This window comes from Agelaius tricolor, unplaced genomic scaffold, assembly GCF_023055355.1.
Source record: "Agelaius tricolor isolate 1412-34295 unplaced genomic scaffold, bAgeTri1.0.p SCAF_17, whole genome shotgun sequence".
NCBI lineage: Eukaryota > Metazoa > Chordata > Aves > Passeriformes > Icteridae > Agelaius > Agelaius tricolor.
In genome coordinates this window covers 16,281,251-16,296,707 of record NW_027269277.1, presented here as the reverse complement: position 1 = coordinate 16,296,707, position 15,457 = coordinate 16,281,251, and the positions used below count along the sequence as shown (strand labels likewise).

Genomic DNA, 15,457 nt, shown 5'->3' with positions numbered 1-15,457 from the left:
CAGGACACACCCACGTGGAAGGTGTTCTGGATTTCATCACTGTTCCTGACCCTCTAAATTACCTTGTTCCTCCATTTTCTAGTGCTCTTTTTTTTTAGCTTCACTTTTCCACTGTTGGTGCATTACCTGCTCCACTCATGGTTTCACCAAATCTGATAAAGATGGCCCCAAACGTTCTACAGGAGCCACAACAGTTCCTGCAGAGCCAGAAGGCACCTGCTGCAAATCCAAGGTGTCCTCATGTGTGGGGATCCCTGGTCAGAATCTGCTGGCTGTGCAAATTCTGCCCAAACAAAGCATTTTTTGAAATCAGCAGTTGAATGGGAAAATGTTGATTTCAGTGAAAATTTTCAGTGGTGTTTTGGGGAGGGGAGGGGACAGACAGCAATGGTTCTTTTATTTTTTTTTTTTTTTTTTTTTTTTTTTTTTTTTTTTTTTTTTTTTTTTGCTTTTGGCTAGTATTTGAAATTGCCTTAGGAAAAAAAATCAATTAAATACTATTGTATAATATGCAAGTTGAAATTAAATGAAAGGGAAAAGTTGAAACGAAATCTGTTGAGAAGCTGCTTTTTGAAGAAGTTCTGAATTTGCCTTGTAAGAAAAATCAACATTTTATCTGTCCTTGTTGTGATTTGGAACGAAGTCTCCCAGAAACATTGGAATTTCCCACAGAACAGATGTTCAGCCAGTTAATTTGTGCTTCATCATCAAATACTTGAATTTCCAAGACTGTGTGTGTCCCTTCTCAGCTGGAAAGTGGGGAGAGCCAGAGGAGGGAGGCCTCCCAAATCAGAGCTCTTCTCACCAGAGCCATGGGTGTGTGTCCATGCCAGAGGATGAGCTTCCCTAGGGGGCATTCAGGTGGAATCCTGGTTGAAAAAGCCTGAGCACACTGTGCCTAAATCAATCTGTGCATTCATTTCTGCAAGGATTTTATGTGGCTGATGGGGAGGAAGGTAAAGGTAACTAGGGCCAAATGCTGGGTTGGTTGGTTGGTTTTTTCCCCTTGTGCCTGCTGTTAGTGAGTATCTTGCCAGAACAAAAGCTGAGGTGGGTGGTAAGGACTGGTGGTGTCTGGCTCTTACCTTCTGCCTGCCTGGTACCTCGTGCTCCTAGAGCTAAAAAACAAGGATCAGGCAGTGCCTCCAGGGAGACTGTAGGGCCCCACTGCTGTGGGGAGACAGCTAAGTGCAGAAATGTGATGAAGCACACCAGCCTCTTCTCCAGGTGCACGCTGAGGACATGTGTGCTCTCCAGGTGTTTCCCTGCTGCTGGGCTGAGCTCTCTGCACAGGAGGGAATTCTGCTGGGAGCTCTCCTCTCCCAGCTCCCTGTGCAGAACCCCCTGCTCCTTGGCAGCACTCAGATAGTTCCCCTGCCCCTTCATCCTGGGCCAGAATTGCCATCCAGCTGCTGGGCTTTGGCAGCGCAGCCAGCACCTCCTCCAGTGCTGGAGGGAGCTGCCTGAGGCTCTGCAGCGTGGAGAGGAGAAACCCAGAGGTCACATTTAGCTGGCACCAGCACCTTGCCCTGGTTTCTGCCTGCTGTGATTGACTGGAGCCTTCACTGCTGCCTCTGGGGGCTCAGAGTGGGGCTGGCTGAACCCCCTGGGTGCCAGACAGGGAGCATTGTGAGGGGGAGATGTCACGACAAGCTCTATTTATCCAGGCTGTTGCTTGGCAGTGCTGCTCCAAGGTGCATCAACATAATGAGATACATAAAAGGAGAAGGCAGTTAAATGTGCAATAACATCACAATAAAAGTAAAACTGAGCATTAATGAAAACTCTGAGCACACTAAGTGTAGTATCGTCGAGCGCTCCCACCACCTTGGGCCTCGGTGGTCAAACTTAATAATAATTCCTGGCAGTGTCATTACCAGAATTAAATGAGGGTTTAACTGTCTAGAAAAAGATGTTGGGAAAAAAAAAATGGGTCTGGAGACTTCCCAAGTGCTTCTGCTGAGTGGATGTCACCAAGGTGGCAGAGGTAGCAGGTGAGCTGGGACTGCTGCAAGGGGAGCTTGTGGCTGAGCCTGCAGGTGAGGTGGAGGAAGAGCCAGTGTGGTGGCTTTGGTGAGGTGGAGGAAGAGCCAGTGTGGTTGCTCTGGTGAGGTGGAGGAAGAGCCAGTGTGGTGGCTTTGGTGAGGTGGAGGAAGAGCCAGCATGGTTGCTTTGGTGAGGTGGAGGAAGAGCCAGTGTGGTTGCTCTGGTGAGGTGGAGGAAGAGCCAGTGTGGTTGTTCTGGTGAGGTGGAGGAAGAGCCAGTGTGGTGGCTTTGTGAGTGAGCTTTGCACTTGGCTGCTGAAGCACTTGGGGAGCTGCAGGATCTGCTGTGAGGGTTTAATGTGTGTGCCTGCTTGGCTCTGCCATGATGCAGCTTGCCCAGGGCCAGCAGTGCTCCAGCCCACGATGCTGCCTTTGCTTCCTGAGCGTTTCCTGAGATCTCAAATGCAGGACCCCAGAAATACTGGCAGCTGTCCAGCATGAAAAACGGAACTGTTTGCTTTTCCCTAGTGACTGAAACCTCTTTTCTCTCCTGTCATTCCCCTCTGTCCCTCCCTGGCAGGTTTGGAGGCTCGTTTTGCAGTGGCTGCACGCTGCCACCATGGCACCGAGGCTCCCGGGAATGGGGCCCTTCTCCCTCCTCAGCCTTGGAGTCCTGCTCCTGCTCCTGGCTCTCCCTGCTGATGTTAATGGGTAAGGTGCTGAGTGCTGAGCTGTTGGCCAAGGCTGCAGTCCTCTTACTGAACTTAAATATCCCAGGGGCAGGATGTGTATGAAGCGGTCCAGGGGAAAGCACTAAAGGGTCTGTGCTGTGTTTGACCCTCCTGCCCATGTCCCCATCCCCATGCCTTCCACCCAGGGGCTCTTCAGTCCCTAACGTGGCTGACACTGCCATTATTTGAGGTGCTGTCACTGAGATCAGTTGTCAGCAATTTTTTGCAACAAAACCTATTTTCAGATTTGGCCTCTTCACAATTCATTCTGGGCAAGGACTTTGCTTGCCTGAGTTTTAACCTGGAAAAGACATTCCCCCCACCCCATTTAGTATTTTAATACTATTTTAAAGAGCAGAAAATCAATCTGCTTCATCTGTTTGGCTGTTAATGGTGTAATGTCCCACAGGCAGCACACCTGACCTGCTGCAGCACTGGGGTTCTCTGCCACCCTGGCTGCTCTCCTGTGCCTGGGTGTGCTCTGGCTGTCCTGGCAAGGAGAGTGCTGCTGCCAGCCTCACCTTCCCAGCCTCGGGGAGCTGCCTGGAGGGGATGAAAGCCTTTAGTCCATGACTGCATCCCACCAGGGCCTTTGCTGGGTGAGCTCAGGGAGCCCTTCGAGGGAGGAGGATGGAGATGTGGGGAGGGAGGAGCTTTGCACAGAGAGAGAGAAATAATGCAAATAATACATGACTTCTATAAAACATTTAGAAAAGCCTTTAGAGTGCCAGGTATGGACACTGAAATGCTGCCCGCTGAGTTACAAGTCCAGAAGGGATCAAGGATGTTCATGCATGAAAAGATGTCAGTGCTGCCCCTCCTGCCCTGCTCTGCTTTGTCTGCCTGGATTTGACTTTGCAGCTTGCCCTGCCCTGTGAGTGCTGACCCTGCATGGGCACAGTCAGCCCTGGCCCCTCACCCCATCCCCACAATGGCTGTGGGGGCTGTCCCCATGCCTTGTGCCTGCAGCTCTGCCCTCCTCTCTGCTGCCTTTTCCTCCCCACCCTGTACCCACCAGAGCTGCTGCTCCCCTGCCACGTAGGGATTGCTCACACTACTGGTCCCCAGGAGGATTTGCTTCCCAAATTGTGTGTGAGGGCACCCCTGTGCTGATGTGGCACAGCTCCCCAGAGAGCCTGTGCACAGGTGGCAAGGTAATGACTTTTCCTCAAGCCTATCCTAATTAAATTTGCTGTCAACCTCCGTCCTTCCTGCCTAGAGGATTTTAATTATTTTAAAACCTTGATCCCGCACATCTCTTTGCAGTCCCTTTATGCCTTGCTAAAGGGCAGCTTTAGCTTTATGTTAAGGTGAGGTGAGGCAGCCCAGAGCTTTCCTGGCAAAGGAATTATTAGCCCAAATCAGGTGCCAGGCAGAGGTGCTGCTGCCTCTCCCCTGCCTGCACCTTCCCTTGTCCTGCCTACGCTGCTCCTCCCCCAGCACCTCCCAAGTGAATCCCACACTGCTCACATTGAAGTCAAACCCTCAAATGTCAGGCTAAGTAAAACAGCTTTGAAATTTGTAAACTCATTTTTCCCATCACCGCTGAGCCTCCGCCAGGAGTTCCTTCACAAAAATCCGTCCTCTAGCTCTTTATATTATGGGTAATTTTTAAAGATAGCTTATAAAACATTAATGAATGAGCTTTTCATGAGCATGCTAGCTATTCATAAGTTATAGATGGTTATATACTCATCAGCAGACACTGGGACAGATTGCTTTTAACCATGACATCTATTGAAAGCTGCTACAATTGAAACCCCACTAATTACTGCAGGCATTTGTTAAATTTCTCAGAACTCTTCTTACCTGCAGGGAATTCAAGTTCAGATGAAATACCAGCATTTGGATTCAGCTGGAAATCTTGGAGGCTGTGATGCAGTTTGTAATGCCAGACATGTTTTGGTGTTTGGATCTGGCAGGTTGCATTAGGGCTGGGTCAGGTGTTATCCCAACCATGCCTCACCCTGTGCAAACTGGAATTTCAGCACTGTGTTACCCTCCTTGTGCTCCTGGAGGCTCAACTTCCTGGCTTTACCATTTCTCCAGGTGTTGCTTTGCTAAAAAACAGAGGCCAAGTGGTCCTGGGAGAGGTGGGATGTGCCCCTGGAGAAGCAGACCTCAGGCACTTGAAAGGAAATTTCCCAGAGTGTTTGGTCAATGAAACCAATGAAAATTAATGTCAGAATTGCCCAAAAGGGAATATTCCAATTAACTGTAGCATTCTAAATAGTATTGATTCAGCCTGACTCTAGAAGTACCCATACCCTGCTCTCAATTTTTCCTCTTTTGCTAGGAAATACTCTTTGCACCTCTTTTATCTTACAGAATCTGGGTTTTCTGTTGGGTGAACACTTTGATAGAGAGTTCCAAGCCAGTTCTGGTACTTGTCACATTACTGACACTTGTCAGTGTGTTTACAGGTGCATCAGCAGTGTCAGGGGTAACCAGTCTGACCAGATGGGATGCAGCAGGATTAAGCTTTGAACTCCTTAAATACCATTCCTTTTCCTGTAGTTTTTTGTTGGTTTATTATTTTTTCCCCTCAGTTATTTCATGATGCATGCTGAAAGCAGTGACTGCCACACATCAAAGGACATAAGGCTGGGGTGGGAAGGGAAGGGGCAGAAGTGTTAGAAAGTGACAATTAAGGGGCTTTTCTATCCCCAGGATTACATTTCTGATGGTCAAAGGTGCTGTCCTTGGTAATTGGAACCATGATTTGCATGTCCACCAGCTCTGGTCTGTGGCATTCGTGGTGTTCCTCTGGCCAGTGCTCCCCAGTTATTCACCTTTCCATTTAGTGCCAATTTGCTAATCAGAGCTTCCCTGCTCCCAAGGGGCTCCTGTAGCTGCTGCTGAGCATCCCTCTGCTTCAGCTGCCTTTTTTCCCCTGCCTGGCTGGGCTTCCTCAGCCACCTCGCTGCCTGTTTGTGCCTCTTAATCTTTCTTTTTGCCTCATTTGTCTCTCTGTTATTTCCTCTTCCATCTTCCTTGAAAACTCTTCATCTCTATAGATTTTTCTTTTTGTTTTCTGTTACTTAATCTTCTGCCTTTCCATTTGTTTTGGTCCTAACAGCTATTTTTGCTGGGGAAAGCTGTGCTTGAAGCCACAGCACTGCTGCTCTGTGCCATCTGAAATCTCTTTTAGAGGCAGGTGGTTCCAGAAGGACTCACAATCTCCTTTTCTGTTGATTGAAAGGGAGGCACAAAATGCAAATGTATTACTTGAGCCCCTTGTGTTTGCAAAACCACATTGAAGATTTTGTTCAGTGAGATGTGCTTTTTTAGAGGAATTTACTCCTTGTTTTATTCCACCTGGGGCAGAATGTGTTCTGAGGAAATCATCTTGTTTGGGGGCTTCCAGGCTTTTTGTGTTGAGCAGAGATGGGAATGTGGAAGCTCATTTGTTTTTATAAGCAGGGAAAAGTTCAGCCAACTGCAGGGATGGTTCACTAAGTGTTTTAATAATGAGGCTTTAAGCCTGTTTACTGAATTCCTATTTTTCTCTCTCCCCTCTTCCCTGGGGCAGAGATCTTTGAAATGGCTCAATCTGCCAAATACCTGGTGTCACTTTTTCTGGCCTGTAAGGAGATAGTGGCACCTCAGCAACTCAGCTTCCCACAGCCTCTGGTCAGAAAATGCCCATTTTTAGGGGCAGGCAAGGGATGCTGGGGCATTCCTGTTAAAACAGGGCTCCTAAACCACTCCCCGTGGTGCAGTGGTGGATCCCACATGGTGGATCTGGGCAGGGAAAGGTGGGGAGGGCACAGTGAGCAGCTCTGTGAGGACAGAGGGAAGCTGATCAGAAATGCCCTGTGGTGTGTGCAAACACAGGAATTTACCAAAACCTGAGTCCCATCCTGCTCTTTGGGCCCTTTCCTCCCTGTAGCTGGGAAAGGAGGGGAAAGGACAGTGAGGAGAGGGGATCAGAAATCCCTGTGGTGAGTCCTGCAAACACACAAATTTACCCAAACCTGAGTCCCATCCTGCCCTTTGGGCCCTTCCCTCCCTGTAGCTCTGGGAAAGAAGGGGAAAGGACAATGAGGAGAGGAGATCAGAAATCCCTGTGGTGAGTCTTGAAAAGACACAAATTTATCCAAACCTGAGTCCCATCCTGCTCTTTGGGCCCTCCCTCCCTGTAGCTCTGGGAAAGAAGGGGAAAGGACAATGAGGAGATGGGATCAGAAATCCCTGTGTTGAGTCCTGCAAAGACACAAATTTACCCAAACCTGAGTCCCATCCTGCCCTTCAGGCCCTTCCTTCCCTGTAGCTCTGGGAAAGGTGGGGAGGGCACAGTGAGCAGCTCTGTGAGGGCAGATGGGAGCTGAAGTTGATCAGAAATCCCTGTGTTGAGTTCTGCAATCACACAAATTTACCCAAACCTGAGTCCCATCCTGCCCTTCGGGCCCTTCCCTCCCTGTAGCTCTGGGAGCACACATGGTGCAGATTTCCCCTCTAACCCTCTCTCCTGCCTTTTCCCCCCTGTCCCTGTGCCAGGCTCTCTCAGAAGCACGTCTCAGACGTCGTGGATGACAGCAAGGACAACATCACCATTTTCACGCGCATCCTGGACCGGCTCCTGGACGGCTACGACAACCGCCTGCGGCCCGGCCTCGGAGGTCAGTGATGCTCCCTGCAGGCCTCAGCAGGGCCAGGCAGCTCAGATGGCTTGGGAATGACTCTGGCACTGCCAGGAGCATGGGCTGTTCAGTGCCAGGCTCACTCTGGGGCTGTTTCCCTGTTTTGAAGGTGTTTGGCAACCCCCAGCAAGGGGAGAGAATGATTCATGTGACTCCATCTTATCAAAAGGGAGGCCCAATATGGGCTAACAAGTGCAGTGCTGAAGGCACTGTGTACAAGTTGGCTTCCTTGCAGATCCCACCCTCCCCTCTCCCAAACTTCAGGCTGAGATTTCATGTTACAAGGAGGGACCCTGATCAAGAGATAGAATATCATCAAGAAAAGGTTTATAATTCCTAGGATTTTGTGGTGAGGGTAGTGTGACCGTGTTCACAGGGGTTCTTGGATGAGGGAAGAGATGAGGATCTGACTCGATGTTTTAGAAGGCTTGATTTATTATTTTATGATATATATTACATTAAAACTATACTAAAAGAATAGAAGAAAAGGTTTCATCAGAAGGCTAGGTAAGCTAAGAATAGAATCAGAAAGAATGATAACAAAGCTTCTGTCTCGGACAGGGAATCTGAGCCAGCTGACTGTGATTGGCCATTAATTAGAAACAAACCAACATGGGCCAATCCCAGATGCACCTGTTGCATCCCACATCAGCAGATAACCATTGGTTACATTTTGGTCCTGAGGCCTCTCAGCTTCTCAGGAGGAAAAATCCTAAGGAAAGGATTTTTCATAAAAGATGTCTGTGACAGGGTAGAATTTTGATACTAGTGAAGGCTATAGCAAAATTTTCCTGCCTATCAATGCTGTCTTTTTTGATCCTTTATTTTCCCATGATGTCTTCTCAAAAGTTATTTCTACCTCTATTTGGCTTTTGATATTTGATTATTCAGTGACACCTGTACTGAACACATTTGTTTCATTTCAGATGGTTACTATCAAAAGGCTAATTAATTACTTTATTATGCTGTATTATTCTATAATATATTACACTATGTTACATTACATCTAAACTGGATCTGCCAAGCACTCAACCCTGCCCACACTGCCCAGAATCTCGTGATTGTCCCCCAACAGTCCCAACACACACACACACACCTGGCCCTGACAGGCCAAGGAAACAAAACACCATCACTTTGGGTAAACAATCTCCACATTGCATTCTACTTTGGCACAAACACAGGCACAGCAAATGATAAGAATTGTTTTCCCTTTCTCTGAGGTTCAGAGAATGTGAATCCCAGAAATATTCCTGGGAAGAATTGTGCCTTGCTTTTCTCTGGGAAGAGAAATGTGGGGCTACAGTTTGGCTGTTGGGTGTCTCATGGGCTGAGGTCAGTCCCTGGGTGCTGTGGTGGCCTGTGACAGTGCAAGGACAGGCCTGCAGATGGAGCAGCTGTGGGTGAACCTATTCCTGCTATTTTAGAGACAGGGAAAAAAAAAATTCCCTTTCAGAAATGCTGATACATTCATTGAGGGGCAGAGCATGTCCACAGAAAAGGTCTGGACACAACTCTGATGAGGAGCAGCTGGGAGAGCCCAGCCTAGAGAAAAGGGGGGACATTCTCACTTTCTACAGCTCCCTGAAAGAAGCTTGGAGCCAGGTGTGGGTCAGTCTGTTCTCCAAGGAAACAAATGACAGGACAAGAGGAGATGGCCTCAGGTTGCACCAGAGGAGGTTTAGATTAGATGTAAGGAAAAACTTTTCACAGAAAGGGTTGTAAAGCACTGGGAAAGGCTCTCTGGAAAATGGTAGAGCCAGCATCCCTGCAAGTGTTGGTGTGGCACCTGAGGGCATGGTTAGTGCTGAACATGGTGGTGATGCTGGCTGCACAGTTGGGCTTGATGACCTTTCCCAACCTGAACCATCCTGTGGCTTTGTACCACCAGCTTGCAGAACCTTCAGCTCGTGTTGGTGTTGATTTTAGTCAGTTTGCTTTGCTACAGAGCCTCTATCTCCACATCTTCTCAGTTATTTCCTATGCAGCTGTCACCTGGCAGGCTCTCCCCCCTTGTGCTGCTCTGGGCACTGGGCACTCACCCAGGCCCTGCTGCCTCCTGAGCTGCCTTCAGCACTGCTGCCAACATTGCTGCTGCTGCAGAGCCTCTCTGCAAGCTCCTGCACTTGTCTGAGGTGCCTGAGAAGGAAAAACCAAGGAAAAACCTTCCCACCTAATGCCTACAGCTACAGTCAGCATCATCTAAGGGGGCAGAAGAAACAGGGAGATGTGTGGGGAAGACAGATGTGAGATTAGGGAGATGTGGGCATGAGTGGTTTCCGGGTGTGCTGTGCTGTGGCAGAGGTGGCCCCTCTCAGGTGCTGACAGCTGAGTGTCCCTGGGGCTGGGAGGGGATGTCCCTGCACTGCTCTGAGCTCTCCTGCCCACCAAAGCTGTGATTCCCACCCAGAGCTGGAGTCACCACGTGCTGTCCCATTTTCTGCAGTCCTGCTGCCAAGAGCTGCTTTGCTGAGCTCTTGCATGCTGATGGCATCTCCTGGAATGTCCCTTTCCTTCCCCAGAGCAGCCCTGCCTCTCCCAGCCCCATGCCCAGCTCTGTGCCACAGCCCTGTGCCCTGCAGCTGCCCTTGAGACCGTGCCAACCCTGGGCAGGAGGGGCTTTCCCAGCCAGCATCCTCCCCTCTGCTGTGCTGCAGGACCCGGCCAGGAAAGGGTTACAGTGTCTGCATAAGCAATCAGTCAGTTTTATTGCTTTTGTTGCTTGTTTCTTTCCCCCAGAATTAACTCTGGTCCCACTAATAGCTTTGCTTCCTCCAGTCTCCCCCATGGCTGTATTGATTTCAGTGAAACGAGTTCTGCACGGGGACTGAGGGGCATTTCTGCTCACTGTAGGCTCAGCTGCAGACAAGGCTGCTCAGTATTAACAAGAGGAGTCCCAAGAGCCCCTTGCTGGGGAAGTTCAAACCTTTCTTGGAACATCTTTGCTCTGTTGCTTTAGATCCTTTAATAACGTGTTTAACATAATAAATTGCCTTTGCCTGAGCCAGCCCTTGTCTGTTTAAGGACTGCTCTCACCTCCTTGCTGGGGCTCCCTGCAGAGCCTCCTTTATGCACCTGGAGCTTCCCTGGAGCTCCCGAGAGCAGGAGAGGGGAGATGTGGCCAGGAGAAGGAGGTGGAACTGCCTGAGCAAGGCTGAGATGTCCTGTGCCCCAAAAGAAGAGGTGCTCAAGTAGTGGGATGCAGATGAAGGGACCACAAGAGACTCTTTGTGAATGACAGAGACTTGAGGCACTCTGGTAGACCCAAGTGGGAGGTGGTGATGAGAGCTGCAGGTTTTGGGGGGCTCTTGACTGGCAGTGAGTTGTCCTCTGTGTGTAGAGCAGCCTGGTAAGCCAGGCTCTCCCCAGTTTTGGTTGTTCTTCCCAAGGCCGAAGCCTTGGAGGCCTCTCAGGAGGAGAATTAGAGGGAAAGACCTCTCCTCCCACTGCTGCTGGTGGCCAGAGAAGCAGAAATGGTCCTGCTGCAGACTCCAGAGCTTAGGGTTAATGGAAGAGCCAGCAAGATTAGGGCTCTTTTATCTTACAGAATCTGGGTTTTCTGTGGGGTGAACACTTTGATAGAGAGCTCCAAGCCAGCTCTGGTACTTGTCACTTTACTGACACTTGTCAGTGTGTTTACAGGTGCACCAGCAGTGTCAGGGGTAACCAGTCTGACCAGATGGGATGCAGCAGGATTAAGCTTTGGACTCCTTAAATAATATTCCTTTTCCTGTAGTTTTTTGTCCAGGGCTGTGTGAGGGCTGGGAAAGGGATTGCCTTGCTCCCCATGAGCAGCTGTGCTGCAGTGGGACTGGGCCATGGACAAGGAGCATTGGTTTTCCTGTAAGACAGCACTGGGCACTCCCTGTAGTCTCCCCATTTCCCTTGGAAATGTTTTCCTTTGCTTTTCTGAAGATATCAGGGAAGACATCCATACCCTGCAGTCCATGCAAAGGGCAGATGTGGTGCTCTTGTGCCCACACAGGCTGCTGGGAGGATGGAGTTCCCTGGATTGTGTGTAACCTGTGTGAAGCAGGACATGCAGGCTCTTTGCCTGGCTGGTTTTCCTGCTCTGGATGAGGTGGCCCTGCAGGCATTTGGGACACAGAGGGCTGGGCAGGGTTTGGGGCTGCAGCACCTCTCAGGGCTCTGCAGTGCTGTGTGCTCAGCCCTGTCCCCTCCCTCAGCTCCCTGTGCACCAGGAGCTGAGCAGTGTTTGTTTAGACTTTGGGAGAAGACACTGTGTAAGCAACAGAGTGTTAATGTGGTGACTTCTCCCCTCAAGATAGCCTCTTTGTATTTATTTTCTTATCCCCTCTGCTTTCACCATCTGCTGCCACCCACTCTAATAGCTGCCATGCCAGAGCTCCTCTTGCTGCCAGGATGCTGCAGGCAGAGCTGAAGCGAGTGCTGAGGCTGCTCAGGAGTGCCTGCTGCTGCTGCAGAGCCAGGCTCCAGGTGAGCATGGCCCTGCCTGCTGCCCCTGCCCCAAACAGGGCACAGCCAGGCCAGCCAGGAGTCTGTGCTTTCCTGGGGCAAGGGGCAGATTTGGGAGCACACTTAGGGCAGGGGAAGGTGGCTGTCAGACCCCTTGTCCTGCAGCCCTGGGGACAGGACCATTTGTGTCACAGTGTCAGGCAGGAGGTTTCTCCCTGGCTCTACCCACGGGATTCCTCTCAGGAACAGAGCAGAGTCTTTTCTGTGGCCTCATGACCACTGAAGGACAGTCTGGGCTCAGGGAAGGGGTAGCTGCACAAACAGAACATCTTCTAGGGCTCAGAGTGGGGCAGGAGAGGAAGGAGCTGTCAGCACAAAGGCTGTGTTTCCCCTGGGAGAAGTGGGAACAGATTGGTTATTAAGCCAGGAGAGAGCAGTGATGGACCCCGAGGGAATGGAGACATCTGCTGTCATGGCCAGCCTTGCAGGACCAGAAAATGTCCTGAGAGAGCTTCTGTGGGCAGCACGGGCCTCTGCTCGTGGTCTGGAGCTGTGAAGTCACACAGGTCCTCTCTGAAGTCGCACAGATGCTCTCTGAAGTCACACAGATGCTCTGTAAAGTCATTAAGATGCTCTCTGAAGTCACACAGGTCCTCTCTGAGGTCACACAGGTGCTCTCTGAAGTCACACAGATGCTCTCTGAAGTCACACAGATGCTCTGTGAAGTCACACAGATCCTCTCTGAAGTCACACAGATGCTCTCTGAAGTCATTAAGATGCTCTCTGAAGTCACACAGATGTTCTCTGAAGTCACATAGATCCTCTCTGAAGTCACACAGATGCTCTGCCCAGCCTGCAGGGGCTGAGGTGAGAAGTGTCTGTCTCCATCTCTCAGGTTCTCCTTGCTGGGGCTCCCTGCAGAGCCTCCTTTATGCACCTGCAGCTTCCCTGGAGCTCCAAGAGCAGGAGAGGGGAGATGTGGCCAGGAGAAGGAGGTGGAACTGCCTGAGCAAGGCTGAGATGTCCTGTGCCCCAAAAGAAGAGATGCTCAAGTAGTGGGATGCAGATGAAGGGACCACAAGAGATTCTTCATGAATGACAGATGTCCAAAACCACCCTGTGTGTCCTTGCAGTCCTTACAGGGCCACTGTGGTGTCCAGCACAGTGACCATGAGGGAGAGCACAGAGGATGGGGGTTCTAGGGTCAGTGGTGCTCCCTGGGCAGCTGAACCCCCTCTACTTTATTCCTGATTGATGGCATTTGGCAAATGGAACAGACCCATGCTGGGAATGCCTGGGCAGGCCAGGAGGGGACATTTCCAGGTTTTTCCTTCCTTACAGCCTGCTTTAAATATGCTTTGGCAGTGTAGGGCTAGTACTGCTGGAGGAGGAGGCATGTGGGACCTTCCACAGCTGTTTGCAAAGCAAAAGGGGTTTTTCCAGCTCAGGCAGAGATTTGCTGTTCCACAGGGCCAGGGGTGTGCCTGAGGTACATTTGGGGTAAGGCTGAGGAACCCAGAGGGCATCTGGACAAAATCTCTGTATTGAGTGGTTGGGAAGAATTCCAGAAAACTGCTGGGATTTTCCAGGGCATGCCAGGAGGGAAAGATTCTGCCCCAAGGAAGAGGGGAAGAGAGTAGGCTGCTCAGTTTTCTAAAAGAGTTGTAAACATCCTAGATAAGCAAGTTTCTCCAATTGCAATTAACAAGCAATTTGTAGCATGTTAAACAGCCAGGCTGGGATCAATGGGTGTTATCCCTCCTGGATGCAGCATGACTGACAAGGTAACTCATGTGCTGTTTCCTTGGAGCCTCTCTGGAGCCCCTGAGCAGCTCAGCCCTGCTGAGGGGTGGTGGCTGCTCAGCATCCTGCCAGGCCAGCTCTGCACCAGGGGCTGCTGAGGTTTGGGAGCCTCCTGAAGTGTCCTTGGGGCATAGCAGGAGCAGCAAACACTGACAGCTGGATTAAAGCAGCACAATTCCCCAGGCAGAGCAAGGCCCCTCGCCCCTCGGGTTCCTTCTCCCTTGGGGACAGGTGTGGCACCCATTCCTTATCCCTGGGGTGGTCTCATGCAGACAAAAGGGAGGCCCAGTTTTACCCTCCCAACTGGGTCTGTCCAGAGGGTGAAAGCAGCCCAGGCTCCTCTTCCTCCTCTCCACTGTGCTGTTCTTTGGTGTCAGCACCTCCCAGCCCAGCTGGGCTCCAGCAGGACTTGGTGCAGTCAGGGCCTGCTGCTCACAGCAGGACTCAGATCAGGGGTGCCCACCTGGCCTGTGGTGCCTTTTCTCTGTCCTAACTGTGTCAGCTCTGTCTTGCCAATGGTTTTGATCTGTTAATATTTATCCTGCTGTTGTATTTCCATGATTATTTTGTCAGCAAAGTGCACCTCTGTTGGGGTTTCTCTTGTTTCCTCTTTCTGTGGTGCAGTGTCTCTTCCTGCTCTTTTAATGATGGTGTGGTTTGGCAGGATGGCTCCTGAGGAACATCTGTATCCCTGCCTGGCCACCTGCATTTCACTAATTCAAGTGCTGATGGCCAGCAGGGTTTGGATTTGGGTTCAGAGCAGCTCCCTTTAGGTTGAGACATTCCCAGGAGATGCTTGGTGTGCTACACCTCAGTGCATCTGTCATTTTGGCCTGACCTCCTGCAGGTGAGGGCTTGTCTGTTACTGTGGGAGCACTAAGGCACAGGGGCTGATATAGAATAATTAAATTACAGAGCTGCCTTCTCTTGAAAGTACAGTGCTGTCCAAAATGAAACAGCAAGACCTTATCTGCCTGGCAGGAACCAAGAAGAAATCTGTTTGCAGTGACATTAACCTATAACAGTGGTAAAAATTGTTAAATTGTCCAGATTGAAGTTTATGGAACTTTTATTTCCTAAAATCTGGATGAAATGTTGAAATTGACCTTTTCATTTGTGGATAGGTTTTTCACCTGTGTGTGATAAAGCTGCCTTAGAAACATTATCTAGACCTAGTGTTTGTGTGAGAGAAACATGAGATGACAAACAGAACTGTCCTCTGTTGTTTATTACAATTTCTAGGGTTTTGAGTCTGTGTTTAATCTGTTTTTCTGTCTTAATGTTCCACTTCTCCCAACTTCTCATCTCTTCTCTCTGATCTGACTTCATGCTTTGTATTGATTACTCCAGGGAGGAATTTGATCCTTTCTTAGAAAAAAACCCAAAATCCATGTCTTATCTCAGATTTTTGTCTCTGTCTGAGCTTCCTTGATGAGTTTTAATTTGAAGCTGAGGCATTGCCTGAACAGCATTTCCTTCTGTTTACCTTTCTGGGCAACAGGGACTCTGCTCTGCTCGTCAAACTTCTGAAGTCAAGATCTGTCTGTGAACAAATTAAAGAAAGGTTGTGTTCCCCTCGAGGGCAGCTCTCCAAAGACAGCTTTGCTGTGGATTTGCAGAGCCCTGGTGCTCTCCTCTGTGGCCCAGAATTCCTGGTGGTGTTGCTGTTTGCACCCCTGGTGCACAGCTGTGTGTGAAAAGCCTTGCACACATCAGGAGGCAGGCGAGGAGCACGGCCCTGACAGCTGTGCCTAAGGGTGGAAGTCTTCTCTTAAATAAGTTATGAATGTGCTGAGGGCAACACAAGCCTGGATCAAAGCTTCAGGGGTGTCACAAGAACCAGGGAGGGGTGGGGAATCCA

The 15,457-nt window shown here is 50.0% G+C and overlaps 1 protein-coding gene across 4 annotated transcripts in view; it reads left to right on the top strand.

The window, feature by feature from the left end:
• Nucleotides 1-15,457, top strand: part of LOC139597390 (gamma-aminobutyric acid receptor subunit alpha-3-like) — a 116,756-nt gene that overhangs the window by 49,512 nt on the left and 51,787 nt on the right. For all 4 annotated transcript variants that reach the window (XM_071442695.1, XM_071442697.1, XM_071442696.1 and 1 more), the window contains exons 2-3: nt 2,566-2,696; nt 7,217-7,338. In XM_071442695.1, coding sequence (XP_071298796.1) covers nt 2,605-2,696; nt 7,217-7,338 — 214 coding nt within the window. In that variant the 5' untranslated portion in view covers nt 2,566-2,604. The remainder of the gene's footprint in view (nt 1-2,565; nt 2,697-7,216; nt 7,339-15,457) is intronic.